Genomic DNA, 27,430 nt, shown 5'->3' with positions numbered 1-27,430 from the left:
CTGCAAATGTGACATGGTGCCCGCAATTTATTTCAACTTTTCCAGAATTCAAATGGTGCTCCCTCCATTCCAAGCCCTCCCATTTATCCAAACAGAGGTTTTTGGCCACATGTGGGGTATCCCTGTGCTCATAAGACATTGGATAACAACCTGTGGGGTCCACGGTTTGTTGTTGTCTCTTGAAAAAGTGAGAAATTTGATGCTAAAGCAACAGTTTTGTGAAAAAAATGAAAATTTTCAATATGGCAACCTAAGCTTATCAAATTCTGTGAAGTACTCGTGGATTCAAACTGCTCACTATACACCTAGATAAAAGCCTTGAGGTGTCTTGTTTCCAGAATGAAGTCACTTGTGGGGGACCGCCACTGTTTAGGCACCTCAGGGGCTCTCCAAATGCAACCTGGCGTCCGCTATTGATTCCAGCCAATTTTGCAGTCAAATGGCACTCCTTCCCTTCCGAGCCCTGCCATGCGCCCAAACAGTTGATTTCCACCACATATAAGGTATCGCCAAACTCAGGAGAAATTGCACAATAAATGTTATGCTGAATTTTTTCCTTTTACTCTTGTAAAAAAAAAAGCTACCTGGTTGAAATAACAATTTTGTGGTAAAATTTTATTTTTTTTTTTTCATGGCTCAACGTTATAAAATTCTGTGAAGCACCTGAGGGTTCAGGGTACTCACCAAACATCTAGATAAATTCCTTGAGGGGCCTAGTTTCCAAAATGGGGTCACTTGTGCGGGGTTTCTGCTGTTTAGGTACCTTAGGGGACCTCCAAATGCGATATGGTGCCCGCAATCTTTTTCAGGCAAATTTCCTTTCTAAAATTCAAATATTGCTCCTTTCGTTCCAAGCCCTCCCATTTGTCCAAACAAAGGTTTCAGACCACATGTGAGGTACCACCGCGCTCATAAAAAAGTGGTTAACAAACCTTGAGGTCAAATTTTTGGAATTACCTCTTGAAAAAGTGAGAAAATTGATGCTAAAGCAACATTTTTGAGAAAATTATTAAAATTTTCAATATGACAACGTAACGTTAACAAAATCTGTGAAGTACCTGTGGATCTAAAATGCTCACTATACCCCTAGATAGAAGCCTTGAGGGGTCTAGTTTCCAAAATGGTGTCACTTGTGAGGGATTTCTTCTGTTTAGGTACCTTAGCGGACCTGTAAATGCAACATGGTGCCCGCAATCTATTTCAGCCAAATTTGCTTTCCAAAATTCAAATATTGCTCCTTCTGTTCCGAGCCCTCCCATTTGTCCAAACAGAGGTTTCTGACCACATGTGGGGTATCGGCGCGCTCATAAGAAAGTGGGGAACAAGTTTTGGGGTCCATTTTGTTGTGTTATTTCTTCTAAAAGTGAATAAATTTGGGTTAGAGCAACATTTTTAGGTAAAATTTAATTTTTGCTTTTTTTCATTCCACATTGCTTTTGTTCATGTGAAGCACCTGAAGGGTTAATAAACTTCTTGAATGTGGTTTTGAGTACTTTGGGGGGTGCAGTTTTTAGAATGGTGTCACTTTTGGGTATTTTCTGTCATCTAGGCCTATTGAAGTCACTTCAAATGTGATGTGGTCCCTAAAAAACTGGTTTTGTAAATTTTGATGTAAAAATGAGAAATCGCTGATAAACTTTGAACCCCTCTAACTTCCTAACAAAAAAAAATTTTGTTTCCAAAATTGTGCTGATGTAAAGTAGACATGTGGGAAATGTTATTTATTAACTATTTTGTGTCACAGAAATCTCTGGTTTAACGGAATAAAAATTCAAAAGTTGAAAATTGCTAAATTTTCAAAATTTTTGCCAATATTCAATTTTTTTCATAAATAAACACAAAAAATATTGTCCTAAATTTGGTACTAACATGAAGTACAATATGTGACGAAAAAACAATCTCAGAATCACGGGATCCGTTGAAGCGTTCTAGAGTTATAACCTCATGAAGTGACACTGGTCAGAATTGCAAAATTTGGTCTGGTCATTAAGGTGAAAATTAGCTCCGTCACTAAAGGGTTAAATAAAGCTGCTTTGTTTTTTATACTTCATTTTATTGACATCATTAGTTGTGGCTTACATGCGTTTTTGCTGTGTTTCCGCTGTGTAAACGCACCAAAGACGCATATGTCTTTTACACGCAGATTTTACGCATCTAATGCTGCAAGTTTGTAGGGAAAATCCACACAGAAAACTACATTTCTACAGGAGAAATTAACACCCCATCCACTTTGTTTGTGGTGTAAAACATATTGTTTTAGAGACACAAATAATATGCAAGTAACACTAAATGTAGGAACATACCCTAAATGTCAAAACCACTGACAACAAAAGTGAAAATGGCCAAATTGTACCCAATTAGCCATTTTCCTCACTGATGTCATGTGACCCATTGTTACATGGTCTCAGGTTGAAATGGGGAGCAGGTGTATTTAATTTGGTGTTATTGATCACACTCTCTCTCATACTAGACAATAGAAGATCGACAAGGCATCTCATGGCAAAGGATCTTAAAAAAGAATTGTTGGTCTACATAAAAATGTCCTAGGCTATAAGAAGATTGCCATCACCCTCAAACTGAACTTCAGCAAAGCGGCCAAGACCATACAGCTGTTTAACAAAACAGGTTCCAATCAGAACAGGCCTCGCTAAGATTGACCAAAGAAGTTGTGTGCATGTGCTCAGCGTCATATCCAGAGATTTTCTTTACAAAATAGACGTACAAATGCTGCCAGCATTGCTGCAAAGGTTAAAAGGATTGGTGGTCAGCATCTCAATGCTCAGACCTTACACCACACACTGCATCGAATTGGTCTGCATGATTGTCATCCCAGAAAGAAGCCTCTTCTAAAGATGATGCATAAGAAAGCCTGCAAACAGTTTGAAGTCAAACAGACTAAGGACATGGATTTATGGAACCATGTCCTGTGGTCTGATGAGACAAAGATAAACTTATTTGGTTCAGGTGGTGCCAAGTTTCTGTGGCAGCAACTGTGTGAGGAGTACAAAGACGAAAGTGTGTCTTGCCTACAGTCAAGCATGGTGGAGGGAGTGTAATGGTTTGCGGTTGCCGGAGTGCTGCCGGATGTGAGGGGCTACAGTTCATTGAGGGAGCCTTTAATGTCCACATGTACTGTGGTATACTGAAGAAGAGCATGATCCCCTTCCTTCAGAAACTGGGCTGAAGGGCAGTATTCCAGGATGAAAACAACCCAAACGCACCTCCAAGACAATCACTGCCTTGCTAAAAATACTGATTGTAAAGGTTCTGGACTGGCAAAGCATATCTCCAGACCTAAACCCTATTGAGCATCTGTGGGGCATCCTCAAACAGAAGGTAAAAGTTCTGCAAGGTCTCTAACATCCACCAGCTCAGTGATGTTGACATGGAGGAGTGTAAGAGGATTTCAGTGACAACCCGTGAAGCTTTAGTGAAATCTGTGCCCAGAAGAGTTAAAGCCACAGAAAATATTGAGTTTGGTCACAATATGGCCATTTTCACTTGGGGTAATATGCACTTTTGTTGCCAGTGGTTTAGACATTGAGTGTGTTATTTAGGGGACACACCAAATTTACACTGTTATACAAGCTGTACACTGTCTATTTTACATTTGTATCAAAGTGTCATATCTTCAGTGTCCCATGACGAGATATAATAAAATATTTACAAAATGTCATGGGATGTACTCACTTTTGTGATATACTGTACATTTGTACATGATTTATTTTTATTCTGGATCTAATCCAGGCATCAATAGATAGGATAGTTTGTTGCTTACACTGTTTTCTTGTGTTCAGTATGACACTGCAGGACATATGCATTTCATTAGAGTATTGATCAAGTTCATCTAATTGTGCTGGAAGGCACCGAGTCATGTCATTATGTGGAGCACATCGAGAACCAATTCTCATTCATCAGTGTATTAACGTGTGCAGGGATAAAGGTTGGGCAGTATAGCATGCTCTGTGATTTTTGTTATTGGAGCTTTATTCTGTACTAACTTACTTTAGGGTCAAACGTGCATTATCAAATGTAAGAGTGAGGGTTGTAATAGGGAGAAAGACAATCAGATATGTCTGTAACTCTCCAAAAAATAATATCTGGGTATATATACACGTGTAAAATAGTCATTTTCTAAATACAAGAACGAAAGTTGTATTTGCATTTTTAGATTGTTTTCTTTATTTATACATTACGTTTTATATAGCATCCTTCAATCTGGCATCTAAAGCACTGGAATGATGTCAGCTTATTGAAAATTAGGATTACTATAAATTGTAATGAATAAAAAGTTCACCTAAAGAATCTTTCGGATGTCATCTGAAAATACAATGTTAAATCTGGCACCATAAGTGGTACAGACAAATACTAGTGTTATAGAGAAATTTCTGTATTAGTTTTCATATGCTAGAATAAGGGATTTTTGCTGTACCTATCAAACATGTTTACATTGATTTCTGTTCTTTGGTTACTGATTGTTGAATAATCCAAATACATCTAGTTCTCTTCATTTTTATCTAACACATGGCTTGTGTAATATTTGTGGATAATCTGACATTATTTTTATCAATGCTTCCTGGATTAGAATTCCTTTGTTTGGGCCTTATCCTAGGTAAGATATTTTAACCAGTATAGTTTTATTTTCTACGGCATGTGTGAAGTCAAGGTCAAAGGGGGTCTTTTATTTTTTCAAATGCGCCTGTTTGCTATGCGTCAGTGGCATATTACTGTCAGTCATATAGGTAGGGGTCTGGCAGATGAAGGCCCAAAATATTGTCTCCCAATTAGGTATCTAGTACAGAATTGTTACCATTCCTACCCTTGTGTATTTTGTGGAGATTAATCGTATTATGGGAACCATAAGTATTTTCAAACTATAAACCACAGCTGCAATGTTTGTGTATATCAGCTCTATTCCCTTTCTTGATCATCCAACTATTGTCTGACTAATTTTAAAAAGTTAGAGGTGGTCCACTACAAAGCATAGTGGCCACATCGGTGTAAAGCTGAAACAGAAAGCTTTTTCTAAATACCTTCTGTGTCAATTCTGCCTGTGAGCGGTGCTATCGCGGTCTGCTTACTTTCCGTCACGTAAACCCTGGCTGCAATGACCTCTGATGTCCGGTGATGTCACATCAACTTTCGGAATTGGAAGTTGACCCGACATCATGAAAGCGGGACCCAGTCTCCGTGAGTGAGTGGGCTGTGGGCGGCGTTTCATCGCATGTTACAGCCAATCATCTTGCGCGTTCTCTCCTTTACCGCAAAGCACCACAAGCAAGAGCGATGCTGGGCTGTGATGTGCGGTGAAACTCTGCCCACAACCCAGTCACTCACTGAGACTGGGTCCCGTCTCGGAAGTTGACGTGACATCAGAGGTCACTGCGGCCCGGGTCACGTGATTGGGGATGAGCGGACAGCGATAGCGCCGCTCACAGGCAGAATTGACAACAGAAGGTATTTTGAAAATGCCTACTGTCACTGCTTTACACTGTTGTGGCCACTATGCTTTGTAGTTGATCAGCTCTTTAATAATAAAAATAATATACAACCCTGGTTCCAACAAACTTGGGGTAATGTGTAAAACTTAACAAAATCAAGAACGCAAATATTTGGAAATCCTTATTTTATTCATATAGGACAAAGATAAGAATATGAACGTTAGACATTTTCCTTTTCATTTGAAAAATAAAATAATTTAGAAATTGTCTTTCTTCTGATCTGTGTTCTCTGTTCTGATGTGAATAAAATATGGCTATAAGAGATTTCCAAATCATTGCGTTCTTGGTTTCTTTACATTTTACACATCCCAACTTTTTGGGAATTGGGGCTGTATTAAAATTGGTAAACTAAATATACATAAGAGGTAAAACTTGTTATAACTAAGGTTCTTATCTTACAGCTTGCTAAAGAAAATTGAGCGGGAAACATGGAGAGAAAGCGGCGTATCTTTAATTGCCACTGTGACAAGACTCATGGAGCGATTGTTGGACTACAGGTAAAAGGCAAATTGCTTATGTCTTCTGAACAGCCTAGTTCCTTAAATGTCTGAATTTAAACGTTCCCTTATGTGATGAAGGGTGGGGTGCGGTACATTCATACATATTATATGGAAATGCCCTATTATCCATGATCATTACACTGTTGTCGAAAACTTTCTAAATCTGAATTTGGGTTCCCGAAGGTGTGCTCCCTATTTAACAGTTTGCTAGGTTTAGTAGTGAAGATCCATAATACATTTCAGAAGATTATCTTTCTTAACTGGAGCTTGTTTGTTTCTTTTTGCCAACATTTGTAGGATACGGTCCTGCCCAAGTATAATCTAATTTACAAATTTCAAATGTCCCTAAATAAGTTTCTCCAAGTTTGGAATCTATAGTTAAATGCTCAAACCGCCTTTGCATCATTGACTGCCTGATTATCCGAATGTAACTCGATAATTTTTTTCCCCTAAACCTAAGTAAATGGTAGTGTAGTGTGTTAATATACTTGTTCACGGTCTCCAGTGTTCAGAGCCATTCCAGTGTCCTTCTGAGTTACATGACAGTTCTTATGACTTGCCAGCTCACACTGGAAATTATATGTAAGCCGGTAGTGACTTTTGCAACGTAAACCTATAGGGCCTAAGAATGAGGCTTGCATAACTTACATTGTAAAAGTGAATTCCAACTTACACATGTAGTGTGATTCAGGGAGTTGGAAGCGCAGTTATGTGACTCAGAAAAGGACTGAAATGACGCTGCACACCATAGAAGACTGCAATCAAGTATATTAACACATACTACACTAACATTCACATAGGCTTAGGGAATAATAAAAAAAAATTACACGATTGCTTCTTTAAAGGGAACCTCACAGATACCCCATGCCCTCCCACCCACCAGTGTGTGTGTATGTATGTATGTGTGTGTATATATATATATATATATATATATATATATATATATATATATATATATATTAATATATACCCTCCCTAACAAGCCCTTTATGCTGCCTGACACCTAAACACAAACTTTCTAAAGTCCTTTTTCATATGCAAATTAGCCCTTTGACTAGATGATGGGACCTTTAGTCACCCAGACTAGTCTGCCCTCTCTGTGGGCATGATAATATAATTTAAAGAGGGTCGGCGTCATTGCCAGCTCTCTGCAAATCATGCTCATGTGCCCAGCATCCTTCACCAACATTTGCCTCTGAAGCTAGGTCTAGGCTTCCCAGCTTCAGAGAAGCTAGGTCTAGGCTTCCCAGCTTCAAAGAAGCACTGTACATGTCCGAAAGTGAAGCCGCCATCTTCTTAACTTCCGGACATGCGCAATGCTTCTCTGAAGCCTGGAAGCGTACACCTAGCTTCAGGGGCACGATGATGTTAGTGAAGAAAGCTGGTCGCATGTGCGGGATTTGCTGAGAGCTGGCAATGATGCCGACTCTCTGCAAGACTGGAGTCACACTTGTGTATGACTCTTGCGAGGATTGTATTGCCCAAAACGACCACTGGCCCTTCTGACAAGAGCGTGCAGCTTCATGTATTTCTATGCAGCTGCACGATCTTGTCAGGAGAGCAGGCGGCCAGTACAGGTGATGCAATGTGATCCTCGTACGAATCGCACAAAACCATGTTATCACGACCACAGGACGTGATAACATGCAGATAGGGCCAACTAGTCTGGGGAACGAACCCCCAGCGACTAGTCAAAGGGTTAATTTACATATGAAAAAGGGATTTTAGATAAATACCTTTTTTCAATATGTGTTTAGGTGTCAGGCAGTATAAAGGTCTTGTTAGGCAGGGTATTTAGTAATAAATATATAAATGCTGGTGGTCGGGATGGCATGGGGAACCTGTAAGGTTCCCTTTTAAGAGCTATTGTGTGGGTATGAGTGGTTTTAGTTAACGTCTGATCACCTGACTCTACGATTTTTGTGTGATATAGTCTTAATCTATTTAGTTTGAATCTATGTTTCAATTTTGGATACTGATTACCTGAAAAATGTCTGAAAAAATGCTCTTTTATTAATAATGTTGAAATTAAAAAATAAAAATATAAAAAAAAAATGTCCTACCCGGTCTTTGTCTGTACTTGTCACTTCTAATGAGCCAGTAAGCCTAATTAACAGTGTTCTGTTCATTACAAAGCAAAAGGCCAAAATCATTCTTTATACCAGTCAGAAGAAAAACTCTTAATTATTCTCTAGAATTGACAGAATGGTTAAATACTGGTGTAGCATTTGAAGTATTGGCACCCTGAGGGTGACGTGCAGTGTTAAATTTCTGCCACAAATAGCATTTTGCATTTAGTCGAATAAGTTCTACTTTTGTCCCCTCTGACTATAGCACTTTCTTGCACATGCTAGCTGTGTCCCCTACTTGGCTTTTTACAAACTGCAAAAAGGGATTTCTAATGGCTCTCTTTCAAAAAATGGTTTTCTTCTTGCCACTTTTTCATAAAGGCTAGATTTGTGGAGTATACAACTAATCGTTGTCATGTGGACAGATTCTCCTACCTGAGCTGTGGATCCTCTGCTCTTCTAGAATGACCATGGGCCTTTTGGCTGCTTCTCTACATAGTGATTTCCTTCCTTGGGATGTCAATGTAGAGCACAGCCATGTGTTGGTAGATTTGCAGTTGTGCCACACTTATGTTTTCAACAATGGATTGAAAAGTTCTCCATGAGATGTTTAGAGCTAGGAATACTGTAATAACCTAACCCTGTTTTACTTTTCTCCACAACCTTATCTCTGACCTGTCAAGTGTTTCCTTGGTTTCTATGAAGCTGTTTGATCCCTAATGTTCTCAAGTAAACCTCTGAGGCTTTCACAGAACAGCTGTAGTTGGTTATACTGAGAATAATTTACACACAGGTGGCCTCGATTTACTAATTAGTTGACTTGTGAAGTTAATCGGTTAGTCAGGATTTATTTAAGGGTATTCAATTGCAGGGGGATGAATAAAAGGCAAGTCCTAAATTTCAGATTTATATTTTTAATATGTTTAGCAAACTGTGTATAATTTTCTTTACACTTCACAAATAACTTGTTGCTTTGTGTTTGTATATCACATAAAAACTCAATAAAAAACATTTGTTTGTGCAATCTGGAAAAGTTCATAGGGCATGAATACGTTTTCAAGGCATTGTAATTTTGCTGCTTTTAAAGCCTCTTAGTGTTCCCACTCACTAAGATACCACTTTCATTGCCTCCATAAAATGTGATGCTAACAAAAGTGTCCCCCAAACAGTGAATACTCCCACAGTGAATAACTTAACTTAAAATCCTCCACATGCACAGTATGATGACCCCACAGTACTGCCACAAAGTATGATGCCTGCAAAGTGCCCCCACATATAATGATGTGCACTCAGTTCCCCCACAAACATTGAGGCCCCCCGTGACCCACAGTATGAGGCACCCACAGCCCTCCACACAATATTATGGTGCCCACAAAGCCCTCCACACAGTGAGATGGCTACAGTATAATAGCCCCTCACATCTCTCCACAAATTATAATTGTCTCCTACAGCTCTCCAAAAAGAATAATTGCCCCCTAGGGCCCATCACTCAGTATAATGGCACCCTCATAGTACAGCATACAGTATACAGCATGAAGCAAAAATGGCCCCTACACACACCTTCACACTGTATTTCGGCCTACATACAGTCCTCCACATAGTATAATGGCCCCCTCACTCGTCCACAAAGTATAATAGCACCCCACAGCCCTCTACATAGTATAATGGTTCCACACAACTCATCACACTGTTTATTCTCCCCATACAGCCCTCCACACAGTATAATGACACCCCTTATTCTCCATATGGTATAACCCCCCAAAGTGGTATAATGGCCACTACAGTCCTCCACACAATATCACGGCATTCACATTCCTCCACATAGTGCTAAGGCCCCCAGAGTACACCACACAGTGTAATGGCCCTCACACCTTCCTTCACACACTATAATGGCCCCCACACTCTTGTACTCGATATAATGGTTACCACACAGCCCTCCACACAATATAATCGCCACCCACACAGCTTTCCACACAGCATAATGGCATTCACACTCCTCCACACAGTGTAATGGCCCTCACACAGCCCTTCACACAGTATAATGGCCAATACACAGCTCCCCATGCAATATAATATCCCCCACACAGTATAATGGATTCTATACCCCTCAACAAGGTATAATGGTCTTCACATAGTATATTGTCTCCTCACACTCATTATAATGGTCCCTACACAGTATATTGAGCCCCACAGCCCTCCACACACTATGATCACTCCAATATGTGATTAATCAAATGAGTACTGTACAATGTACTCATTAATGTAAAAATAGAAAATTGCTCACCTCTTCCCATTTACCTTCTTTCTGGTCTCTGTACCATTTGGTCTGAAGCTCCTCACAGAGCGCACAATGTAGTAAAGTCATCACACATACTGCGATGAGACCTCAGAGCTTAGACTTGGTTTAAATAATAGAAGAGGAAGCTGATAGCCCCTTGTTCTTTCATTGTTTTCAACTATCTGTCTCCAGCACACTGTGTTGTTGCTATTCTTAACTAGGTATATACAGTACGGACCAAAAGTTTGGACACACCTTCTCATTCAAAGGGTTTTCTTTATTTTCATGACTCTGAAAACTGTAGATTCACATTGAAAGCATCAAAACTATGAATTAACACATGTGGAATGAAATACTTAATTCATAGTTTTGATGCCTTCAATGGGAATCTACAATTTTCAGAGTCATGAAAATAAAGAAAACTATTTGAATGAGAAGGTGTGTCCAAACTTTTGGTCTGTACTATATGTCTGAAAACAATGTATAATAGAACGCACTGTGACACTGTCTACATCACCATGGTTAATGGCCCAGTCAGTGCATTTGCCCAAATTCTGTGTTTGCGGGGGTTCAATTGTAAGTCCTGATGCAGCCACTGAATGTAAGGTAAATTGTGATGTTACCATTGCCTAAAGCTGGGTTCACTTCATGTTTCTCATCTGGAATTCCATCTGAACCTTCAAAAAACCCTTCCAGGATTCTGACATGCCCCCCAATGGAGCTATAGACTGAAATTATTAAATGGAGTGTATAAAATGAAACTTTGGACTACATTTGACTTGTTTTCAACTTCAAATCAGGCTTTGAAGTTGGAAACAATAGTGCAATAGACTACCGTATAGTTCCAACTTCAAAGACTGATGTGAGTGGAAAAAGCTCATAGTCCAAGTTGCGTGTTTTGTACTCAGCTTGATCATTGAAGTCTATGGCTCTGTTTGGGCACATAAGATACCTGTCTTTCATCATTCAGATGGATTGGTGACCAAAATGTGATTGGAACATACCTTTATCAGGAGCGATGGTCCTTTAGAGCTCACTGACTTGCAGTTTCACTTCTTTATGTCCATGTTGAAGATTACTGAAGAAGCAGTCATCTGGATTTCACTATATGCCATGTATTCCTTTATTTCCCAGCTCTCATCTTAAAGCCTTTTTGCCAAGTGTTTCTCTTTTATTTTAGAGACTGCATGAAAATGGGAGAAGTAGATGGAAAAAAGATTGGGTGCACCGTTAGTCTATTGGTAAGACACTCATTGAGCTTTATGACACATCCTGCCTTAATGTCTAAATGGAGATGTCTCCCATTCTATTCTACACGTTATTTAATTTCCCATTAAAACCGACTCCGTGGTAGTAAAGCAAATCTATTCAGAGTGTAATGATGTGAAGTGAGCATTTCTTGCAGGTAACAGAATAGCTCAGCTCATCGGCTTTGTCCTTATAACCCAGGCAATTACTTGTGAGGGCAGTATTCAAATATAAAGATTTCTAATATGCGGACAATATGCGATTATAGCCCTGACTCCAGAGAAAAAGCAGACGGATGTGAACTTGTCTAAAATAATGAGGTGCAGTTACCACCGTCATAGCAGAAACAGCATGGCTTGACATCGGGGCAAAATTGTTTTATTTAGCAATTACAGAGCATTTACCACTAGTTCTGTGAGGCCTCGTTAAGGGCACAGCTCAGAAGCTGTCAGATTGTATAAACTGTCCTATATTTTAATTTTTTATCAGACATTCTTATGTAATAAAATGGGAAAACATATATAATTTTTACTTCAATGCATTTCAAGGGGACCTGTCACCAAATCAAAAATGACCAGTGTTTACCCTTATTATATTCTCACTGTTCCCCAGCGTAATAAGTTTTTTTTTCTTCTTAATATCTGCTCTACTGTTCCAGAGATTTAAGCCTTTTTATTAGAGGCAGAATTTAATGGTCTTTACCAAGGGGGTGTGGCTCACAGGATTCTCTGGGGGCGTGTCTTTAGCCCACGCCCCATAATTACCCAGTGAGCACCGCCCCTAATGTAACGACTATAAAAATTTAAAATAAAAGTCCCATATTTTAAAAACATTTATATGGAAAACTGAGGGGAGCAGCGGGAATAAAACAGGAGCAACAACTGGCCAATTTTAGGCAAGAAAGAAAGAAAATAGTTTTTATTAATATGTCAAAGTTTTCCTCTCCGGCACCTTTACAGAATTATGCATCTCCTTAGGCTATGTGCGCACTAGACCGTTTTACCCGCGGATTTGCCGCAGAAATTTCTTGAGAAATGTCTGCAATCTTTGTGCAGACATTTCCCAGCAAATCCTATGTGAAAAAAAAATAGCTGTGCGCACACTGCGGATTTTTCTCAAGAAATTTCCTTGAGAAGAATTTCTTGAGAAAATTTCTTGAGAAAATGAGCATGTCAATTCTTTTCCGCAGGTACCCTGCGGATTTCGGCAGTACAGCCTGCAAAATCCGCAGGGAACAACCTGCGGGAAAATCGCGGCTAATCCGCAGCAAATCCGCATGCGGATTTTTTCCGGAGGTCCGGAAATCTTCCACTCCCAGAAGTTTCTCAAGAAATTTTCTTGAGAAACTTCACATTTCTAGTGCGCACAAAGCCTTAGTAACAGAATATATTGAAGATTTTTTTTTTTTTTTCTAAAAAGAGTTGGATTGCTGGGGGATGGGATAAAATTGCAACACACTGTATACTGCTCTGGAGATCCTGCCAATTTGTTAACCAGCCTTCACTTCTGACGTTACGACACCTTGTAAGTGACCTTGTAAGTGACCGCTGCAGCCAATTATAGGTCTCAAAAATCAGCGAATGACTGCAGCTGTCAAATACGAGTAGACAGTACATCCTGGAAGTAGGGCGGCTAAAAAAAAAATCAGGAAATGGAACACGGCACTTCAGTCCCAGTACATTGTATTCGGGTAGTGTCCTACCTCTTATACCATGATAAACAGTACTTGTCACTCTTTTTCAAATTGAAATACATAGTTGTTTTGTTTACTGTTAGGAAAGTCAAAAAAAGTGATGTGTCAGTCAGATGGTATGACCTTTCTTAAACATCAGATTGCAGGAGGTGATGAAAATGTAGAAGACAAGCACAGTGAGTGGCGGTATAAGATCCTCTCACCAGAGCAGTCATATCACCACTCACTGCATTATAGTCTACATTTTCCTTCATTCTGATGTTTGAGAAAGGTCACATCATCTGACTGAAAGATCACATTTTTTCGATTGTCATACAGTAACCAGACAACTATATCTTTCAATTTGAAAAAGAGGGCCGAGTCCTTTTTACCAAGGCTGACAAAGACTGACTGGAGAAGTGCCAGATTTACCGGGCGAGTAGGGTATTGTATTACATCCTCCTGCTGTATTACATTTTTTATTAAATGGATAACCTTTTTAATGAGAATATACAGTATGTTTACCTGGATGTGTTCCAAAAAAAATAAAAAATACAGAAGCTGCAAATTAGTTCTTATAATATGGTATTATCTCTTCACAGAATTTTTATAAAACAGAACTGAATAAAGAAGAAATGTACATACGGTATATTCACAAACTTTATGACCTACATATGAAAGCACAAAATTTTACAGGTAATGAAGCCCTGTATATGTTTACCCATTGAGGGTTGCCTTATTTCCCTGATAAAAGTACATTGCAAATTCTCTAATATTGTGGCTTTATTGGTTAGTAAGTGATGGACAGGTGGAACCGTGTGGCCGTGAAACGCTGAAATTCATTTAGTGCTTTGTTTTCGGTTGGATTTATGTGTATAACTCATATACTCATGCAATCACATTCACAACTTGTACTGCAAACTACAAAATGCTACAATAGTCTGCACAAGCGTCTCTAGTTTTAAAGGGAACCTGTCAAGTCTAATAAGTCTAATATGCACCACGACCAGTTCTGGGTGTATATTGCTAATCCCTGCCTAACTGTCCCTGTATACACTAGCATAGATAAGGAGATCTTTAGAAAAGTAGTCCCCTGGGTGTTAGTTTCCCTGGCTAGTCGGCTCCATTAGCATGTTAGTATGCCCCTGTGGGCGTACTAACATGCTAATGAATACGCAGTGTCACAGGATCATATCACTCACCTCTGCGCTGCCAATCGTGTCTTACTCCTGGACTTCAGCTTAGTGTGCATGATCCTGGACTTCCGTTTGAAGCCAGGATGCGTACACCTGGCTTCACATGCGCACTTCACATGAGCCGAAATCCAACATCAGACACTATGGCAGCGGAGAGGTGAATGAGATCGTCCTCTGAAGCTGCACATTCATTAGCAAGTTAATATGCCCACATAGGTGTACTAGCATGCTAATGGAGCTGACTAGCCAGCAGACCTAACTCCCAGGGGACTAGTCCACTCGCTCATTAACATATATTATAAGATCTTTAGAAATACTTTTTCCCTCACCCATGACAGCACCACGTGAAAGAGAGGGATCCGCCCAGCGAGGACAGAAAACCATTCTGAAATAAAAGGGCGGTACCTCTCCCCTTCGTCAGTTGGTTTCCTGTCCTTGAAGGGGGACCCTGATTCTGTGATACGGCGTGTGAATGAAGCAAGTCGCCTACCTGCCCAGCCCCGTCTGGTGTCTGGAAGAGCAGGGTGAGTCCTGTAGCACCGTTCTTCGGGGCTGTAAGCGCCGTCCACCTGCCATTGGGGGTCCTGGTGTCCGTGCGGGGGCGTGCGGCAGGAGCCGTTCCTGGGTTCCCGGACCGCTGCTCCATTCTCCCCACCCTGTGCTCCCTGCTGCCTAGGACTTCCGGGTGCATGACCGTGCGGCAGTCACGCTGCGAATGGAGGCGGGCCTGCGTGACGTCACCGGAAGAAGATGGCGGCACCCATGCAGTACTGCCGTGCAGGCCGGCTGACTAACGGGATAATGGTGTTTCCTGTCCGTGCACCGAGGGGAGCGTGGGGCGACGGGGAGGAGCCTCTCTTGGGACCGGAAGGCGGAGGATCGGATATAACCGGGCACTCCTGGCAATATCGGGTGCTTGTGCCTGCACTCTGACATGGATACTGATGAGCAGCAGCACAGCCTGATGCGTCGTCAGCAGAGCCGTAAAAATGATGGTCGCTCTAGTGACGCAGGCCAGACGGGCCGAGGCAGCCAGTACAGCAGATCCTCTTGCGGCTCTACTGCTCCTGGGAGACCTGTGTATGTTCCGAAGCAGCCTTCAAAACCGGTACCTTTTGATATCCTATGGTGGTGAGTGATCTTCGTGAATGTCACCTTACTCATAGGTCCCTTGTGGTTTCTTCCCGCTTTTGTCTTGCCTCATTAGGCCCCTAAAAAATCGACATCCAAAAAGAAGCATAAAGAGTGCCCCCTATGCAGGGAGCCCCTTTCGGATCAGTAGCAAAAGAAGTTGTGTGAGTCATGTATCCGTCGCACAATTGCGGAGGAATCTCCAGGAATCTCAGCAGACCTCCGTTCGGTTATCCGCTCGGAGGTACAAGATTCCACGAAGGCTTTCTTGAAATGAAAGAAGTCAAAACCAGTTGACTCTGACTCTCCCTCCTCATCTTCATCCAGTACACTCAGACGACTCATCCTCAGATAGCGATATGGGAGGCAGGCCGTGCTTTTCCATTGATGATATAGGAACACTGGTCAAGTCGGTCAGGGCAACAACAATAAGGTTGACAGAGGAGAAATCCTCTAGATCTCTGGAGGATGTTATGTTTGGAGGATTGGAGGAACGGAAGAAGCGTACCTTTCCAGTCAACAACAAGATTGAGGCGCTTATTCAGAAGGAATGGAAGCGTCCAGACAAAGCGGGTTCTCTCCCCTCCTCCTCCTCAAAGCGAAAATATCCCTTTGATGAGGACAAGACCGCTTTATAGGATAAAGCACCACAGATTGATTCTGCAGTCGCAAAGTCCTCTCGACGAGGAGGCATCCCCTTGGAAGACTCGGGGACATTAAAAGATCCCCTGGACAAAAAAGGCAGATGTCTGTCTAAAACACTTATGGGAAACATCGGCGGGGATATTGAAGCCGACTATAGCAAATACCTGCACAGCACGTTCCTTAATGGTCTGGCTCTAACAGGTTGTGGATTAGTTACGGGATAACACCTCCCGAGAAAAGATCCGCTCTAGATTTCCATTTCTGCAAACAGCAGCGGCTTTTCTGGCTGATTCCTCAGCGGATGTTATCAGACTCGGGGCACGCTCAGCGGGATTGTCCAATCAAGCCAGACGGGCATTGTGGTTGAAGGGTTGTCCAGGAGACCTGCAATCCAAACGCAAATTGTGCGCGGTGCCCTGTGACGGTCAACTACTTTTTGGAAAACAGCTAGAGGATGCATTATACAAAGCATCCGATAGGAAAAAGTCGTTTCCAAGGTTCCACTCTGAATGTTCTCGTTCCTTTCGGAGGCAGAGGTTCTCCAGGGGCAAACCCCCGGATAATCGGCGGTGGGAGTGCAGACCCAAACGGGAATCAGGCTTCATGTTCTGGAGTGCCGCGGCCTCCTCGAAGAAATCTTCCCAGTGACGCCAGGCTGCCAGTCGGAGGACGCCTTTCTCATTTTCTAGAGCCGTGGGAAAGCATTTCTTCCAACGCCTACGTTTGATCCATTATTATTCATCTCCTGTCAGGGTAGTACAAAGGGTCTGGGGGTGTCGAAGGGCACTATTGCTGGGTGGATTACGGAGGCCATTACTTTAGCCTACTCCTCTAGTGGGACGCCCGTTCCCGAGCACATTCAGGCCCATTCCACCAGAGCGGTGTCGACCTCGTGGGCGGAACGTGCGCAGGTATCTATTGAACAAATTTGTAGGGCCGCTATCTGGTCCTCACAGTCTACTTTTTTCCGGCACTATCCGTTGGATCTATCCTCCTCGGCTGATCTTTCGTTTGGTAGAAGGGTGCTTGAGGCGGTGGTCCCTCCCTAAATAAGTCAGACTGCGCCCCCAGCCTGTGAGACAGCGTCTGACTGCTTGCAATCACAGACCCTGACTGCGGGTCTATTATGGTGTGCAACTAAATAAATAAATAAATAAAAAAAATTGTTGTAGAGTCCCCCTATATTATAATACCCAGCACAGATAACGCCGATGGCTACAGGCTGCAGCCCCAAGTCGTGTGCTTATCTTGGCTGTGTATCAAAATAAAAGAAACTGCATACGTCTTTTTTTAAAAAAAAAAAAATATTTAAATATATAATTTAAAAAACAGCGTGCAGGTCCACCCCAATTTTGATACTGAACCATGATCAAGCACGACAACTGGGGGCTGATATTCTCAGGCAGGGGCAAACCATGCTTATTGGGCCCCCCAGCCTAAATATAGCAGCCGGCAGCTGCCCAGGATTGTCGCATCCATTAGATGTGACAATCTCGAAACTTTGCCCGGCTCTTCCCGATTAACCTGGTGCGGTTGCAATCAGAGTAATAAGGGGTTAATAACAGCCCACGGCTGTCACTAAGCCCTAGATTTAGTAATGGGTGGCGTCTACAAGAACCTCCGAATTACTAATCTGTAAGTGAAAAGAACTAAACACACACACCCAAAAAAACTCCTTTATTTGAAATAAAATAACAAAAAGATCTTTTACCAATTTATTACCCTCAAAACACCCAGGTCCAACGTAATCCATATGAGGTCCAATGATGATTCCAGCTCCACTACATCTGAAGTCACAACATACAGCCATAGAACAATGACCAGCCACTGTAAGCTTCAGGCGAAAACTGAGCCGCGCTATCAGCGGTGACATCACTCAGATTATTTGCGGTCACAGCTGAAGGTTCCTACGGTACACCACCTGTGACCACCGGTAACCTGACCTCAGTAAATTGAGAGTTCCCAGACCTGCATCTCCTGGCAGAAAACCACAATTTTTTTGCTAAAACATGCAAATTTATTGCTGCAATTTCCACAGCATATTCTTGCACCCAATCTACAGCTCCTGACCAAAAAAATGCATCACTACCGCATGCAATTTTCAGCACCACATCTGCATACCTTAGCAAAAAAAAATGCGGTTTTCTGCCAGGAGATGCAGGTTTGTGAACTCAGATGTGAGGTCACAGAGTTTACTGAGGATACATAAGGTCAGTTACCTGCGATCACAGGTAGAAGACCGTGGAAACCTCAGCTGGGACTACAAATAACCTGATTGTCTACTTGAAAAAGACTGGCAGGCACTCCCAATAATGCGGTGCACATATCGCTGGACTTGCAAATAACCTGAGTGACGTCACCGCTCATCGCGCGGCTCAGTCTCTGCCTGAAGCTCACAGCGGGCGGTCGCTTCAGATGTAGTAGAGCTGGAATCGTCATGGGACCTCATATGGATTACGTCGGACCTGGGTGTTTTAGGTGTTTATAAATTGGTGCAAGAGGGTGTTTTTTTGTGTTTCATTGTAAATAAAAAAAATTTTGGGTGCTTGTGTTTTTCTTTTCACTTACAGCTTAGTGATATGGTAGGGTCTCATAGACACCTCCCATTAATAATCTAGGGCTTATTGGCAGCTGTGTGGTTATTAACCCCTTATTACCCCGAATTGGGACGAGCCAGGTAAAGTTCCAGGATTGTCACATCTAATGAATGTGACAACTCTAGGCAGCTGCAGTTTGACATTTTTAGGCTGGGGGTGGGGGGCAATAACCAACTGTCGGCTTTATCATGACTAGGTATGAAAAAAAAAAAAAAAAAGAAATAGCATGCAGTTTCTCTTATTTTGATACACAGCCAAAATAAGCGCATGGCTGGGGGCTGCAAACTGTAGCCATATGCTTTATTTGTGCTGAGAATCATAATATGGGGTGACTCTATGGCAATTTTTTTTCTATTTAGTCTTACACCTTGATAGGGAGCTGCACACAGGTTCTGTGATTGGTTGCAGTCCGACACTTGGTCACTCAGGTTTGGAGCGCCTCTGACTGCAACCAATCACAGATGAGGGGACTGACAGTGGGCGGGGAAAGCAGTGAATATGGATGAGCAATAATGAGCGGCCCCCGAAAGAACAGTAAGCGGCCGTGGGAGCAGTTACAGCAATGCCGGAGACTCTGTAAGTATAACGCGCTTGCTCCAATCCCCCTATCCCTTCTACAACCATTTTTAAGAGCCGGATACTGACCACCATATATTCATATGGGTACCGGCTTGCGGCCAGATATGCAAGCTAAATTCCGGGCTGGAATCGTTTGTTTTTTTTAATCCGGTTAGACCCGCCGATCCTAGTTATCTCTAAGTCTGCTCATTATACTGCTCGCTATACCTGAGCATAGCAATGCTCGATTGAGTGGTTAGCATACAAACAGCACCCAAACACTAAACTCGGACACTGAGGTTTTTTTTGTTTTTTTTGTTTTTTTTTTTTTAAAGGCAGTGTTCAGTAAGAACACCAAACTTTACAGTTTAGGTTCGCTCATCTCTGATAATGTACAGTGATCAAGTTATCCGATTTTACTGACTGGTTCTAAATTTACTGACTCTTGGTAACCTTGAACTTAAATGGATTGTTTTGTAGTGCTTTTACATATGTACCTAGAATAATTTTGTGCCTATTCTCACATTTCTTCCCATGCAGAGGCTGCCTATACCCTTCTCCTCTATGATGAGTTATTGGAATGGTCTGATCGTCCGCTCAGAGAATTTCTCAGCTACCCAATGCAGACAGAGTGGCAACGCAAAGAGTATCTTCATATGACCATTATCCAGAATTTTGATCGTGGGAAGGTAAGATGATTTGTCTTAATTTTGCTCCTAATTTATGTTTATCTTTTGATCGTGGCAACACATGGTGATAAAATATAAAGGAATATTTGTAAATTTACATTTATATTGCTTTTCCACGGTGCTCTACAGGATTTATCTATATTAACACAGAAGATGCTAAACATACCAGTTGTTCCAAGCCACGTTCACGGGTTTCCGTCGCGGTGCGGTTTTTTTTACCGCTGTAGGCGCAGCCATAGAATAAGCCTAAAAATAACTTCTTTTATCCTCTTAAAGGAAGGGTTTTGCGTTTTTGTATTAATAGTGATTATGAAATTCAGTATTTTTTAGAATACAAAATTAAAATCGCTGTTTATTTAGTTTTTATTTAATTCTAGTTTTACTGAAGCACTTGGGGCTGCCATCATGGATTTGGTGTTTGTAACGACAGTTACTCACCTCTGTTATGGCAGCCCCTTGGGCATAGAGGACAGTGGTCGGATTCCGACCTCATTTAGTAACATAGAGAAGGTGTCTGCTGTGAAATGGATGCTCCCCCTGAGTTGTGCAGATCACAGCGGAGGGAGGATATCGGCGCCATCTTTATGGAGCACACAGTGTATGCTGCACTTTTCCCCTGTCACCTGCCGGGATAGAAGGGGTGAGTACCGACACCAGGCAACGGTGGTTGCACCGTAACTGATCCTGGCATGCTGCTCCCCACTCTGCCGTTCAGCCCCCGTCCCGCTCTGCCGTTCAGCCCCCGTCCCGCTCTGCTGTTCAGCCCCCGTCACGCTCTGCCGTTCAGCCCCCGTCCCGCTCTGCCGTTCAGCCCCTGTCCCGCTCTGCCGTTCAGCCCCCGTCCCGCTCTGCCGTTCAGCCCCCGTCCCGCGCTGCCGTTCAGCCCCCGTCCCGCGCTGCCATTCAGCCCCCCTCCCGCGCTGCCGTTCAGCCCCCCTCCCGCTCCTCTGCTTACACCACCGCTGCTCACCCCTCCTCCCCACGTGTGCTCACATCAGGCCTCTCTACGCTGCTCGTACTGTGATCGCTGACATGACAGGCTGCCGGGGGCGCAGGTCTGAGGTGAGTGCATGCGGCTGGAAGCGGTGATCTGCAGTCTGAGTGGCACTGCACTACGGATCACCCCCTCCTCATTGCATGTCACCTCAGACCTCCGATCCCGGCCAGCAGCAGGGCATAGGGAGGGAGACAACCAGCAGCGGGGCATAGGGTGGGAGACAGCCAGCAGCGGGGCATAGGGATACAGTGGAGCATTATGCAGCTGTCCTCGGTGACACTTTAGACATATTATAATCACTTTGCGTCCATCAACATAATGGCTCCGCACTGTGTCCCTACACTTCATTCTCTTTTTTATCCTGTTGGAAACCCCCAGATTGGGAGGGGGAGGTGACATCACACACAGGAGAGCAGATTCTGCCCACTTTTACTGCAGCTGTAATGTGAGCTGTTTCTACAGTGGGATTAAGTTTTCTGAATTAAAAACAAATAATTTTAGTCAAACATAACATTAATACTTTATATTTTTTCAGTTATTGAAATTTATTTTTTTTTACGACACCTTCCCTTTAAAAAAAAGGAATGACAGTGCAAATATTCCTGTTCATATTCACATCTTGTGTTAGGGAACAGTTAGACCGGATTTGGGTCTTTCATTTTTGTAAGATCATTATTGCGATCACCAAACCATTATAACAATATTTTCCCAGATTGAATGTACAAAAAGATCAGTGATAAAATTATATTTTATGTATCTACAACGAGCATGCATGTAGCGTTAAATATATGCATAATGCATATTTCTACCTAGAGAGATCAAACGGTAAGAATTAATCCTACCAAGGTGAGAGGACACTTCTCCCAATCATCTGTTCTCATGCCATTATTTGCTGGGGATAACACCTGTTGACCCCAACTATATCAGTACATAAGGACTTACATGGCACATATGGAAGTTTCTCTTAGGGTAAAAAAACACAGCATGTCCTAATTTGTTGAACATAACAAAGGATATTATTAAGTAATAATATTATTATAATAATATTATTTAAGTAATAATAATGTGCTGATTCTTATTCTGATCTCTTAAAATGGCCATTCTCATTAAATGAATGTTGGACCTTCTGATTTTGGAGGGATTTGTCCAGCCGTCTGATGTGATGTCATATTCCCAAAAAATAGTTTGTCATGAAATACGCACAATCAAAATATGATATCCCTACAAACTAATGTATCATAGTTTCAAGATTAAAATATAAAACTTTTTTGATTAATATTTTTAAGAAATTAGTCCTAAAACTAGAAATAGATTAGAATCCAGGAAATACAAAATTAAAAACTGGGCATAAATAGGTGAGGTAATAAGAACATAACTACCTGGCTCTATGCCAATAGCATCAATATTTTCTAAATAAATATAGATGTATATAACTACAATTTAATGGGTAATCAAACATGCATGTGCATTGATATACACTTATGCATGGTTATCCTGTCTCTTCTGTACATCTATGACCTAGTCACCCGGTACTTACCTGATCTCCTTCTCTACACTCCTCGTATCTCTTCTTCCCATAAATGCATCCAAGATTTCTCCCGTGCATCCCCCATACTCTGGAACTCTTACCTATCTTGGAAATCTTCAAAAGGAACCTGAGGACCCACCTCTTCCGACAAGCCTACAACCTGCTGTAACCCTCAGTCTGCTATAGCGCCGTACGGCCATCTCCACCCTCACCTACTGTATCCCTTGTAGACTGTGAGAACTCGCGGGTCCTCACTCCTCCTTTACTAGTCTGTGCCTTGTATTGTTCATGACATTGTACTTGTTCACATGTAAAACATCATGGAATAAATGGTATTATAATGATAAATAATAATAATACATATAAGTTTAAGTACAAGTAAAAGGCTGTTAATCATCTATCAAAAGTGCATGTTCATTAATAATCTTATGCATGAATATGTAATAGGAAGAACCTGATCACAGGTATGATACATGTTTGTATAATTACCCAAAGGAAGATGTTCACACCCCTACCCGCATTTTGCCTGCTGTTTTCTCAAGGAGTTTGCTTTATTGACATAGTTACTGATAGTTAGTCTTATACCCTTACCTATCTATATTTGTTTTTTCATTTTGTATTTCCTTGATTGCACCTGTTCACGCATGACTTGTTCTGTTTGGAAGTGCTGGTCAATCTTTTATATTGCCTGACTCTAATTGATTGCTATTTTTATGAGTAATTTTTTCAAAATGACCATCTGATGTGTAAAGTGGTGTGTCACTATACACATACAGCAGATGTCGGGTGAAAGATAGGTCAGACTTGTTGGGTTTCCATGTGCCAAATCCTTTTGTTCTCAGTGGAGATAAGCCGCCGGCAGAGATTTTTGGCAGCTACTTACTGCACTCTCCCTAATGAAAATACATGCATGCTCGGTGGAGCCGAGGGAAAGAAATCATTGGCCAATCGAATGTTCTATGAACAGCGTCTAATGGCTATGGTCTATTTTACAGTAAAGAAAGGCCTCCGCAGAACACAGTTTAATTTTCAACTGGGAAAAGACTTTGAAAGAGATCTAAATATATAATGTATTTAATATATATATTATTACTCACTTCTAATAGAAACTCAGCTCAGGTTCATTGTGTTGTGAGTGAGCTGCCCGCCAAGGCTTCCCCTTATGGCTCTGGAATGATTTCCAATGTTTATAATTAGCTTCTCCGGCTCAGTGATTCCAAGTTCCCTTAGCAGACTGTCCTGGCAAGGTAGCCAGCTCTGAAGGTACTCACGTGCGGGCGATAGATTTCCTGGCAACAAGCAATGTCTTCTGTAACAACATAAATGTTAGATTTATTCCCAGTGCTGCTCATACACTTTATCCAATAATGCGTTCATTTAGCTAAAAGTGATTTGAACAAGATGTATTGTGTTTTTCTTGGTATAGCTGTCAGAAGTATTTAGTATGGTAGTGGAATTATTTTTGTATATTTATAAAAAGAATCGCACTTCTTCTACATGGGGAAAACTCGTTTTAGAAACTGGGTACAAACCTCTTTACTATTTTATTTTGAAAACATTTAAACATGTTGTTGTCATCAGTGATGCAATAAAAAAAACCTAACCCCATAAAAAAAAAAATCTCAATATTTCACTTCCGTTCTCCACCTTCAGGTTATGGTTACTGGGGAAGAGGGCCCTGAGATATATGCTTGGCAATCTAGGTTTTTTTTATTTTCATTGACAACGCCCCATATTTCAGCTCATATTTACATAATATAATCGGCTTTCCTTTATTTAATAAACCATATCGGCAACCTGTATCTTGCAAAGGAGGGTATAGACTTTTCTCTGATAAGAATAATAGGGTTTTTTTGGATACACATTTTGCTGATCGTTACTTTTTGTATTTCTATTTACAGTGTTGGGAGAACGGCATAATACTCTGCAGAAAACTTGCTGAGCAGTATGAAAACTATTATGACTACAGGAATCTAAGCAAAATGAGGGTAACAGAAGTGTGCCATAATGTTTCTTCACTGTTTATATAGAAGAATCTGGAAATATAAATACTCTTTGTTTTATGGTGTATAACTAGGGATGATCGAATACCTCAAGTATTCAGCTTCGTGAATATCTGACGAATAGGTCGCCTCTATGCGAATATTCGATGCGCAATGTAAGTCTATGGGAAGCCCGAATAGTTCCAAATAGTTGTTATTCGGGTTTCCCATAGACTTACATTGCGCATCGAATATTCACGAATAGTCGAATAGCGGCGACCTATTCGGAAAATATTCGCAAAGCCGAATATTTGAGGTATTCGATCATCCCTATTTATAACCATCCTGGTTGTGTTCAATTCTTTTTTTCCGTGATCTGTTTGGCTCACACATACACAATCTTTGCTCTTAGTACAGTAAAGCACTGTAATATCGCTGTCCCTAGAAATATATTGAATAGCTTGAAAATCTCTTCGTATCAATCCAGTCAAACAAGTGGCTAGAGATTTCTTCTTTAAAGAGGAGCTTTCTTTCACTTTTCCATGCTGTGGAGGGTGTGGGTGGGAATTGGGTAATAATTCAAAAAGAAAGGATGTTTCACTTGATTTTTTGTATTTGAACTACATACCTTATCCAATTGCCGCTGCTCTACTAATTTTGAAACAGTTTTTCTGTGCATCTCTGTTCCAAAGTTATGCAGTTACCTGATATTGAAGTACAATCAATTTTCAAATGATCCCGTCATCTAACTGGGTATATACCACAGATATTCTCTGTAGGCAATTGCTTTTCTCCTCTATGGCACTAGTCCATCAAAACATGGCCTCATCATAGGGAAAAAAAGCAAACACCCACAGAGAAGGTGACAGAGGCAGCCTGGCTCAGCGTGGTGTTGAGATGAGATTTGTCTCATTACCATGCTGAGACCTCCGCAGTCTCCATTTGAGCAGCAGTGCTGGAGAGCCACAGTGCAGTAGAGTAGTAGCCTTGGAGAACCATAGTACAGTAGAGCAGTAGCCCTGGAGAGCCAGAGTGCCAGACCTAACTATGTTATAGGCAATGTGTTGCTTTTGCCTGTGTTCTGGTGCTCATTCTCTCTACCGCTGTTGCTCTCCTGTGCTCCAGTGTTTCAGTAGCAGTAAAGGTCACTTTGACCGAGGCAGGCTGCAGCTGTGACCTCCTGTATGAGCATTTGCTTTCTATGCTTTATGATGTGGCAGTATTTTGTTTGGCCAGCATCAAGGGGAAGAAAAAGCAAATGCCCAGAATGAAGTTCTGGAGTATAAGTGTAGTTGCTTGAAGGTAAAATTAGTATGAGTGCCTGTATTATTGGGGCGCACCTCTGTGGACCAGGAGGCTTAGAAGAAAAACCAAAGCTGTTCCAGAATAAGTGGAGCAGTGCCAATTGGAAGAGGTACATAGTTTAATTAAAAAAAAAAAAACAACTATCAAAAACACAAAATGTGAAGCGATTAAAGAATAGCTACTGTTTTCCTTTATAAAAATAATATATTTAATTAATTTGAAAGTTTTTTGAACATTGCTTGTAAGGAGAAAATGCTCTATACAGGGCCGTAATGAAGACCACTCTATATATAAAGGAGCCGTCCAATCTACATTCACTGCCACCATACAGGCTTTTTGTGTATGAGCCTAAGGCAAATAGTGATCATCTTTAATGTGAGGTATGTTTCATTTGGTGACAGATTTGATTAAGCTATATTTCTGCTTTTGTACAGATGATGGAAGCATCTCTCTATGATAAAATAATGGACCAACAGCGATTGGAGCCAGAATTCTTTCGGGTTGGATTCTATGGGAAGAAATTCCCCTTTTTTTTAAGAGTAAGTGTTAGATTAGAAACAAATGAATATGAACAAAAATAGACACATTTGTATATTCCTTTTATAAACAGTTTGGGTGCTTTCACATTGCGTTGTTCCCTATATTCAGTGGTCCTGTCAATGCTTACGTCCGAATGCCCGGCAAAACAGGATTCGAACGTATGAGCCGATAGGGCCATTGAGTATAATGATGCAGACGGAATCACCGTGTGCTCTATTGGCACCATTTTCAGGCATATATACCTACTTGAGGGAGATACCCAGTTGTAGTCTACTACATCTTCGTGTCTGCTTTCAGTAGGCATATACACCCAATAATGGAGCATGACAGAGCACACTGTGACTCAGTCTGCACTATTGTAGTCAATTGCCCCATCGGTGCATACGTTTGAATCCTGTTTTGCCGGTCGTTCGGATGTAAGCCTCGACATGACCCCTGAACATGGGGAACAATGCAGTGTGAAAGTTCCCGAGCAGTAACCCCTACAGGACCACTGCACATGGGGAACAACATAAAGTGAAAGCACCTAAACAGCCACAAGAGGACCACTGGACGTGGGGAATAGCTTAATGTGAAAGCACCAAAACAGTAAGCCAAAAGAGGACCACTGGACGTGGGAACAGCGCAATGTGAAAGCACCCAAACAGTATGCCACAACAGGATCACTGGACGTGGGGAACAATGCAATGTGAACGAACCCAAACAGTAAGCCCTGACAGGACCTCTAAATGTGGGGAACAACACAATGTGAAATTACCCCAACAGGAGCACTGAACACTTGAAGCAACACAATATGAAAGCACCCGAACCGTAAGCCCTGACAGGACCACTGAGTGTGGGGAACAACATAGTGTGAGAGCACCCCAACAGTAAGCCCTGACAGGACCACTAAAAGTGGCGGACAATGCAGTGTGAAAGCACACTTTGTCAGACTTATGGCTTACTCTATTACATATTTGAAGTCTATTTTTTTTCTGATGACTCCCAGAATAAG

General features: G+C 41.6%; 1 protein-coding gene across 3 annotated transcripts in view; it reads left to right on the top strand.

The window, feature by feature from the left end:
- The window catches only part of DOCK4 (dedicator of cytokinesis 4), a 415,128-nt gene that overhangs the window by 327,752 nt on the left and 59,946 nt on the right, over window positions 1-27,430 (top strand). For 2 of the 3 annotated variants that reach the window (XM_075345008.1, XM_075345006.1), the window contains exons 33-39: window positions 4,586-4,612; window positions 5,903-5,998; window positions 11,529-11,589; window positions 13,871-13,964; window positions 19,936-20,084; window positions 24,511-24,597; window positions 26,331-26,435. In XM_075345008.1, the coding sequence (XP_075201123.1) occupies window positions 4,586-4,612; window positions 5,903-5,998; window positions 11,529-11,589; window positions 13,871-13,964; window positions 19,936-20,084; window positions 24,511-24,597; window positions 26,331-26,435 (619 nt within the window). The remainder of the gene's footprint in view (window positions 1-4,585; window positions 4,613-5,902; window positions 5,999-11,528; window positions 11,590-13,870; window positions 13,965-19,935; window positions 20,085-24,510; window positions 24,598-26,330; window positions 26,436-27,430) is intronic. The other variant, XM_075345007.1, reaches the window with a different exon arrangement.

This window comes from Anomaloglossus baeobatrachus, chromosome 4 (assembly GCF_048569485.1).
Source record: "Anomaloglossus baeobatrachus isolate aAnoBae1 chromosome 4, aAnoBae1.hap1, whole genome shotgun sequence".
Taxonomy (NCBI): Eukaryota; Metazoa; Chordata; class Amphibia; order Anura; family Aromobatidae; genus Anomaloglossus; species Anomaloglossus baeobatrachus.
Note: the sequence above shows the minus strand (reverse complement) of the source record. Positions and strands in the feature narration are given on the sequence as shown.